The sequence below is a fragment of the Arachis ipaensis genome, chromosome B04, assembly GCF_000816755.2.
Source record: "Arachis ipaensis cultivar K30076 chromosome B04, Araip1.1, whole genome shotgun sequence".
Lineage (NCBI taxonomy): Eukaryota > Viridiplantae > Streptophyta > Magnoliopsida > Fabales > Fabaceae > Arachis > Arachis ipaensis.
In genome coordinates, this window is record NC_029788.2 from 129,793,055 (window position 1) to 129,801,642 (window position 8,588).

General features: G+C 36.0%; 2 protein-coding genes across 6 annotated transcripts; one reads left to right on the forward strand and one right to left on the reverse strand.

Moving 5' to 3' along the window:
* Positions 1,570–4,149, forward strand: LOC107635484 (phosphatidylinositol 4-kinase gamma 7). Of its 2 annotated transcripts, none has more exons than XM_016338965.2 (2): positions 1,570–1,634; positions 1,736–4,149. In XM_016338965.2, the coding sequence occupies exon 2, from the start codon at positions 1,871–1,873 to the stop codon at positions 3,749–3,751; it is 1,881 nt and encodes a 626-aa protein (XP_016194451.1). In that variant the 5' UTR covers positions 1,570–1,634; positions 1,736–1,870; the 3' UTR covers positions 3,752–4,149. The 2 variants fall into 2 exon arrangements, with proteins under 2 accessions (XP_016194451.1, XP_020977766.1); XM_021122107.1 differs by having other exon boundaries at positions 1,576–1,634; positions 1,893–4,149.
* On the reverse strand, positions 4,383–7,884 carry LOC107635486 (calcium/calmodulin-regulated receptor-like kinase 2). 4 transcript variants are annotated; one of them, XM_016338971.2, is made up of 8 exons: positions 7,524–7,884; positions 6,774–7,112; positions 6,356–6,509; positions 6,122–6,248; positions 5,846–5,928; positions 5,695–5,766; positions 5,135–5,338; positions 4,383–4,898 (listed from the first exon to the last, which is right to left on the reverse strand). In XM_016338971.2, the coding sequence occupies exons 2-8, from the start codon at positions 7,100–7,102 to the stop codon at positions 4,593–4,595; spliced, it is 1,275 nt and encodes a 424-aa protein (XP_016194457.1). In that variant the 5' UTR covers positions 7,103–7,112; positions 7,524–7,884; the 3' UTR covers positions 4,383–4,592. The 4 variants fall into 4 exon arrangements, with proteins under 4 accessions (XP_016194457.1, XP_016194455.1, XP_016194453.1 ...); XM_016338969.2 differs by having other exon boundaries at positions 6,774–7,127; XM_016338967.2 differs by having other exon boundaries at positions 6,774–7,138.

Sequence of the window (8,588 nt, forward strand, 5' to 3'; positions counted from 1 at the left end):
GAAATATTTAATGTAATAAAAATTAAAAAATAATTAAACTATAAAAAAATTCTAATAATTCCAAAAAGGATAATTAGTTTTCAACGAAGTAATGCAATTATAATTTTTCTCATTATTTTTTTCTTAAAAAATTAATTTATTTACCTACGTATTAGTACTTAGTAGTGTATAAATATACGAGAATTAGTTAAACCCCAAAGGCCGTACTATCCCGCTTCGCTCGTCACTGAGAAAAAGAGAGAAACAAAAAAATAACAGAACAAATCCGAAAAGCGGGACAGTACCGAACTCTCCTCCACCGTCCACGGCGGTGCCTCCGCCTTACGCGCCGCCGCTCCTTCCCGGATCTCATCCTCTCCGGTCAGTTCCACTTTTTCCTTACTAACTCTTCCGCACCTTTTTGCTCTCTCATATTCATCGATTAAATTTTGGAACCGAGATCGTTTTTATTTATTTATTTTTTTAATTTTCTGAGGAATCGAACGGTTTTGGAATTTTTGCAGTCTGATTCCTCTTTTTCTAAATTTCCGAAACTGTGATTTAGTGTTTAACTTTTTGGTTTTCTTTTGATAGTGATTAAAGCTGTCGAATTCAACGATGGCCTGTGAGATTTGTGGTGCGTTGGCTCTTTCACGAGGTTGAAGGAGGCAAGTATCTTATCCATTTTCATTTTTTTTTCTCGTTTTGAATTTCATAGTAATGATAGTATTGTGTTAATTCATATTCGATTAAATTTTACATTAATGTTTATTAATCATTTTTTATTCTCCTGATCTGTGATGTTTGTCTTGCTTTCTAGAGCTTTATGTGATATCTATACTATGATATAATAATAATAATATAATATATCCGATCAATATGTGTTATCTAATTAGTTTGTTATTATTGTTGGATTAGTGAGTACACGAAAGTGCGTTGTATTGTGCAATTACGTTTTTGTGGTATGGTGGATCCATGCACGAAGATGACGACTGACACTATCATTTTTCTAGAGAAAAGGATCATCCAAATCCAAGTTGCATGTTGCAGTCAAAGTTTTCAGTTTCACATGAATTATAGGTTGTGGACTTCGGTTAGGATATAAAAGTGTGAATGTATTTGCCTAGGTGCTAGGATCAAGGACAGTTTGCCTTTTTTTTCATTTATATTATGATGGTTGGTTTGTCTTTAGTGATTGGTTAGGGTAGTTAGAACCTATAGTTTCCCAATTAATTAAGGTGTTGAATAATGCCTGTGAAGTTCCGTTCTTTTGGGTCAATTTATATAAGAAAAAGTAAGGAAGAATAAATTATTTTTTATGGTGTGGTTGAGATTAGGTCGAGCAAGGCAAGTGAGAGAAAATTAAACCTGTTGCAAGTAAAAATTAAATCTTTCCAGGTTAAATGCCTTAATTGAGTTATATCACTTGTGGCTTGTTATATCACCATAGATTACATGCTTTTTTGACTTTTCATATTACATGCTTTTTTGACTTTTCATATACAACATTAGTGCTTACAGTCACTTTTATATGTTTGTTTGTTAATCTCTGTGGTAATATTTCTATGTAGTGATTTGTTTTTCTTTTTCAATTAGCTTGTTTATCAGGTGTCATCTTGAATGTAACTCTGGTTGAGTGGAATCTGTTTTACCAAGTAAGCTTTTCAAGATTATGTGATAAACTTTTGAGGCTTTTTGGGTTTTACAGAGCTGACTATGTTATTTTATGGTAAAATATCTTCTTTGCAACATCAAGTGCCAGCATTTGAGTTTGGCGTTTGCTTGAGAGAGAAACTCTCTGCCACTGCCGCCTCTGCTGCTGGCGTTGAAGTCTTCCCCTTCTCCTTTTCTTTACACGTGTCCTGATTTGGACACCCGTTTATGTGCCGACATGGCTGTTGCAACCTTCACAGGACCTCCTAAGGGTGAATGTTGTGGGAATAAGAACATGGAAAAAAAGCCCTCCTGGCGGAGACGAGTATTTGTACAGACTGAAACTGGTTGTGTTTTGGGGATGGAGTTAGATAGAAGTGACAATGCCCATACTGTGAAGAGGAAGTTGCAGATTGCACTCAATGTCCCAACCGAGGAAAGCTCACTTATATGTGGGGACATGATCTTGAAAAATGATTTAAGTGTTGTTAGAAATGATTCTCCGCTTCTTCTCACCAGGAACTTCTTACACCGGAGTTCATCTAGCCCTTGCCTTTCACCAACTGGTAGGGATCTTCAGCAAAAAGATCGGAGTAGAGAAATTGAGATTATAGGCTGTGCAGAAATATCTTCTGAAACAAAACAGCTGGTCAAGGATATTATAAGTGCAATAAAAATGGGCATTGAACCAATTCCCATTCAAAGTGGATTGGGAGGTGCATACTATTTTAGGAACTGCGATGGGGAAAATGCTGCTATTGTCAAACCAACAGATGAGGAGCCTTATGCACCAAACAATCCAAAAGGTTTTGTTGGCAACGCCCTTGGGCAACCAGGACTGAAACGTTCAGTGAGGGTTGGGGAGACAGGCTTAAGAGAAGTTGCAGCTTACCTTCTGGACCATGATCATTTTGCTAATGTTCCTTCTACTGCCCTTGTGAAGGTGACACATCCTATTTTTAACATTAATGACCGGGTCAATGGTAATATGCATCCTAACAAGAAGCAAATAAGCAAGATTGCATCACTGCAGCAGTACATTCCTCATGATTTTGATGCAAGTGATCATGGAACTTCTAGTTTCCCTGTTGCTGCTGTTCATAGGATTGGGATTTTAGATATTCGGATTTTAAATACGGACAGACATGCAGGAAACCTTCTTGTCAGGAAGCTTGAAGGTCTTGGAAGATTTGATCAGGTGGAGCTCGTTCCTATTGATCATGGTCTTTGCCTCCCTGAAAATCTGGAAGATCCGTATTTTGAGTGGATCCATTGGCCTCAGGCTTCAATTCCCTTCTCAGATGATGAGCTCAACTACATACATAATTTAGACCCATTTCGTGATTCAGACATGCTGAGAATGGAGCTGCCCATGATCCGAGAAGCTTGTTTGCGGGTTTTGGTTCTCTGCACTATATTCCTTAAGGAAGCAGCCGACTTTGGTCTTTGTCTTGCTGAGATTGGTGACATGATGAGTCGGGAATTTCAAGGTCATGATGAAGAGCCCAGTGAGCTTGAGCTTATATGTATTGAAGCAAAGAAACTATTAGAGCAGGAAGAGTTTACTTCTTTCGAGGCAGAAGTAGGAGATAAAGAGGCGACTCAGTTCCAATTAGATTGTGAGGATCAGAGTTTTGACTTCAACGCGAATGAAGAGAAACTGACTGGCATGCCATCTTTCCCATTTGGATCAAAAAGTAGAAATGGCAGAAACCCACTCTCTAAGCTAGAGGAAAATGTGATGGAGGATGAGGCCGTGAATGAAGAGGAGACAACCTTAGGTGCAGATGAATGTACAGGCCCTGCAGGAAATTTGGTACCTAACATTTCTATGATGTCAATGTCCATGAAAAGCACGGGAATGGATGAGAAAAGTTGGCAGCACTCGGGTACAAAGCAAAAAGGTGGTTTTTTGGCTGGTACATCATCTGGGAACACGAGTTTGAATGAGTTGCCTGCGACCTCTAGCTTCGTGAAGGTGACAGATATGGATGAAGAGGAGTGGAACCAGTTTCTTGAGAATTTTCAGAGGTTGTTGATCCCAGCTTTTGATAATTGCAAACGAGGGAACGGGAGTAAGAAGCAGAGACAGAGGCTAGGAACGTCATGCCAGTTTTAGCCTTATCTTTATCCTCATCAATCAAACATGGAGTGAAACCAATGAAACTATGGAGTCTTTGCATAATGCAGAGGCTTAGCACAAAGCAGGATTTTCGAGGTGTGTGATAGTTATATGAAGACTGTCAGGTATATAAGCTCTTCGATCAGCAAATAGAAGCGAGACCTTACTTTCCCAATGTGTGTGAAGAACATGTCCTTTTTATAGTGTTTTTTTCCAGTTTATGTTCACTGGTTAGCATGTTAAATAAATCTGTTCATGTTATGTTCCTAATAAAACTATCTTGTGTGCTTTGTCTGCTTTTTTTATTTTGATGAATTTTTCATTCCATCCTTGTGGCATACGAATCTTGTCAAATACCAATCTGTTATTTAACAAGAGGAATGTTGGACTTCGAATCTTCGTTGCTTTAAAAGTGTTTCCTGAGCTTTGTTGTGATCTGGTTTCGATGGGTTAACTGATGTTGAACGCATGTAACATCATAACTAATAAGGTTATATACATATAAAGTATCCAATATGTAACTCTTCATTTCAAAATCTATATCATGAAAATGCCAAAAACGATTTACAAGACCCTTTTTTTTTCCACATAACCTGAAACAAGAGCAAGGTAATGCTTGGTTTGAAGGTAAAAAATAAAAATGGGGGTAATCTACTCCTTATATTAAAATTGTCAACAAAATACTGCACATATTAAAAATTGAAAATTCTTTTCCATGTATTCAAGTTAGTAGTAGTTGATTCATTAATCCCATACCACCCCATCAACTTTGGTTATGACAGGGCTACAGAAGTCCTAAAAACTATTACTGAACCTAAGTGCTACCTCAATTATGGTTTCATCTACCTTCTCTTTGGTTCATGGTGGTGGCTATCCTACTTAACTCAACTTGTTGATCCTCTATCCTACTCAAAGTTCTTGAGTAGTTACTGCTTGCAAATGACATAGTGTCTTCCTTCACAAGGCGCCTTTGCTTAATCATCATTATACCTTGTGATATTTCACCAATAGAGGGTCTTTTTCTAGGTGATTTATGCAAACATTTGTGAGCAATTTTGGCTAGCTTCCTTACTTCTTCAAGGTTGCATTTCCCCACAAGTTGTGTCTCTATAATCCCATCTATGCCATCATAGTCCATTGCAGCCTTCCATTAAAAAGAGAAATGAAGGTTAAGTTGCATCAATTTTTTCTATGATTTTACTTCTCTCAATTTGTGGATATTAAGAGGTATGGTGTGATAATATTCCTTAACCTTATTATGGGAGGTCAGTGTAATATATCAGAAAAATCATTATTAGGACTACACAGATTCATAACAATTCTAGCATTGAGGATTTCAAGATGATGATGCTTCTGCTATCTAAAGCAAGAACAACTTACAAGGTTGATGTATTCCATCAAATTTTGATGGGGGTGGATGGCAGTAATGAGCTCAAAGATTATTATACCAAAACTGTAAATGTCACTCTTCATTGTGAACTTGCTTGTGGAGATGTATGCTGGATCCATATAGCCATATGTGCCTTTAAGGCCAGATTTGTGGTCATCAAATACCTCTTCCTTTGATAGCCCAAAATCAGCCACCTACATAATTTCACAACCTATTACTTATATGTCAATGCATATGATCATACACTATTAGGGATTTGGGTATTATCGGGTGCCCAGAGTTCCACATCAGATAGTATGAGATGCTTGATGTTGTATTTAAAAAGAGCGATTTTTCTCTCAATAGCTAGTTTTTAAGATATGGTTTCTCAGTTTCCTTAGATACTTAATTCACATATCTATTATGAACCATATATTACCAGGAATTGATGACCATGCTTGATTTGACATTGTATGAAGGTGTTAAGACAATGAATTTTCAAACATTCTTGCAAGAACATGAATCTAACATTATATTTAAGCACACTCACAGGGAGATACAATTGGCTTACCTTAGCTCTCACGGAGTGATCTAGAAGTATGTTGGCCGATTTCAAATCGCGATGTATCACTGGTGGGACTGCCTGTTCCATGCAAGTTCATATTAACCAAATGCAGTTCTTAGAGGGAAATATAATAATAAAATAAAATATTTGAACATACTCCTTCATGAAGGTATTGTATTCCATGTGAAATATCAACAGCAATCTGCAGCCTGTCATCCCAACTTAGATCCTTGTCTTCATCTAAATGCATGTATAGCATCAATTAGTCTCAACAAAGATTCAAGAAAACTTCATTTGCAAGATGAAATTGGTTAAAAGTTAGAAAGAAAAACTTGTATTAATGATTGTGGACTGCTAAATATACATGTAAAAGGAAAAAAAAGTTCTTTTCTGTCTGTTTGAAGCAACTATCATCTAACATTTTTCCACTTACCATATAAAAGGTTTGATAAACTTCCATTACTCATGAATTCATAAACCAACATACGCTGTCCTTTATCTACACAGTATCCTAACAAGTTCACAAGATTCCGATGATGCAGTCTTCCTAGCAGAAGTACCTGCACGAAATCAAACACGTCTGCGTAAACCACGGACGGCATATACAAATTAAATCATATTTGATTGAAGTATAACTATGGATTTTGAAGGTTATTAGCATATTCACCTCTGTCTGGAACTCTTTCTCTCCTTGTTTGGAGTTGGGAGCAAGCATCTTCACAGCTACCACCTCTCCTGTAGCCATTGTGGCTTTATAAACTGTGCCAAATGATCCTTCTCCTAATATATTTGTGAAATTCTTTGTGGCCTTTTGAATTTCTCTGCAACAATTACATGTGCAATTCGAAGTCCATTTCCTTACAAACATGCAATGTGGTTGTTTCTACATATACCAAAGCTTCACCATAAAGGTGCCTTAGAAACTAGATTTTATTTGTATGCACTGATAGTACAAAAAGTTTTATACAGACATCCAATGTTGTATTGTCACATTAACAGACACCATATAAATATAGAAAAGTAACATGGTTTATTACAGAAAAATTTGGAAGCAATCCAAAAGAGAAAAGAATCATGTTGCTTACTTGTAAGAGTACTTCAGAATTCCAGAAGCAGGGGAAACTGGATCCTTAGTTTGATGATTCCACCAACCGAAATAATGTGTCTTCCTTTGTAGATTATCTGATCCTGAAACGGCTATGGAACTTGTGAGAGAAGCACTAATTTCAGTGCTTGCTTCCAATCCATTTGTTCTTATTGGAAGAGTTGTTGAACCAGGATCATTTGAAGATCTTATGAGTCGAATGCGCTTCTTGTACCACCTCGCGGCGAAGAATGTGGCGCAAGCTATGAGAACTCCAAGGGCCACACCAACAGTGACACATATGATGACTAAATCAGCTTGCTTAACCATTCTATGATCTCTATGAAAATTTCATCTTGCAGAAAACTAGCACAAGATCAAAGGTTCACTGTCACAAAGTTAACATAACACATTTTTTATGTAAAAAAGTTGATTCAATTCTTCATCTAGCAAGAACTCATACTAAATTGAATTAGATGATTCATAAATTCAAAGGAAATCATCATAATTGCATAATATTAATATATTATCCACAAACCCTTTATGTATACTTACTATTCATAAATTATAACATCAATTATCAGATTGCCAAATTTCCAAACTATAAACATAACCTTCCAATTAGAAATACAGGAAACAAAAATTGTCCCTCTTATCCTTAAAACTCAGAAACCAAGTCAAATCAAGATTGATTCAACAACAGTGATATGTTTTTTTCCAAACCAAGACATATTATGACATATGGCCATACCTTAATCAGAAGAGGACAGAGACCCCATCATAGAAAAGAGAGATTTTTTTTTGTTATTTTTGTTGCTTGTTCAGATCCTGAGATGAACTTGAACCTTGTGTTGATTAATTCTTTGTAGTTGTAATTGGTCTTGGCGAGTTTAAGGTGCAAAGTCAATGATGTCATGCATCATAGACCAATCCAACTGAGTTGAAGAGAATAGTAGAAAATTATGTAACATTAAAAACTGAAAACACAACATGATGTTGAGGAAGGTGTCTAAGTTGGAGGCTTATGTATGTTGTTAGGAGCGTACAAGAAAGAAACAATAGTAAGTGAGGAAACGCGGATTTGGTAAGTGCAAATGAAACTGTTCAATTATAGTGTGCATGATACCATAGACATTGTTGAATGTTGATCAGGTTCAACTGTTCCAAGTTGGTGCGTGTGCTTTGATTTTTTTGTTGGTTTCAACTTTTGAAAAAAGACATGGCTATAATTGATTATGTGCAACCAAATTCGGTTGGTTTAGTAGTTAGTTCACTAGTTCACTTAATTAAGTGTGGAAATTTGAATCTCATCTTATGCACGTAGTAATTATTGGATAACGACAAACTTTTAAACAAAGTTCCAGTCAAGGACGGATTAGTCCTCGACTTATTGAGTCGAAGGATACTGAAGAACTAAAATAATAAAAATATTATAATTGATTATTTAATTACAGAGTTGTCTAATTTTTAAGGTATTTTATTATAATTATTAGAATTGTTATTGTAATACTAATATCAAAATTAATTATTGAAAACATTTTTTGTCATAGAATTTCTATTTAGATAAATGAGGCAGCCAGTGATTGGGGCCCATTTCCCTGTAGAATCAGTCCTTGACTTATTTAATTTTGGTATTTTTGTCGTATGTTATTGTATTGCATATGCATGTTGCTTTTTTACTCGCATTACACTGTTAATATATGATAACGACTTCGTCTACTTTAATTTTTAGCTGCGCTTGAGGATGTGGATGTCTATGTTTTATACTAATGTATTATAATCTATAACTCTCACTACTTAGAAAAAAGGATTAAGA

What these genes read in the sequence shown, in the direction of transcription:
- LOC107635484 (XM_016338965.2), top strand. Translation starts at nt 1,871, where the DNA reads ATGGCTGTTGCAACCTTCACAGGACCTCCTAAGGGTGAATGTTGTGGG.
- LOC107635486 (XM_016338971.2), bottom strand. Translation starts at nt 7,102, where the DNA reads ATGGTTAAGCAAGCTGATTTAGTCATCATATGTGTCACTGTTGGTGTG. An exon ending in ATTCTGAAGTACTCTTACAA is followed by an intron (nt 6,510 to 6,773) that starts GTAAGCAACATG and finishes TAATTGTTGCAG; the next exon opens with AGAAATTCAAAAGGCCACAA. An exon ending in TTTATCAAACCTTTTATATG is followed by an intron (nt 5,929 to 6,121) that starts GTAAGTGGAAAA and finishes ACATGCATTTAG; the next exon opens with ATGAAGACAAGGATCTAAGT.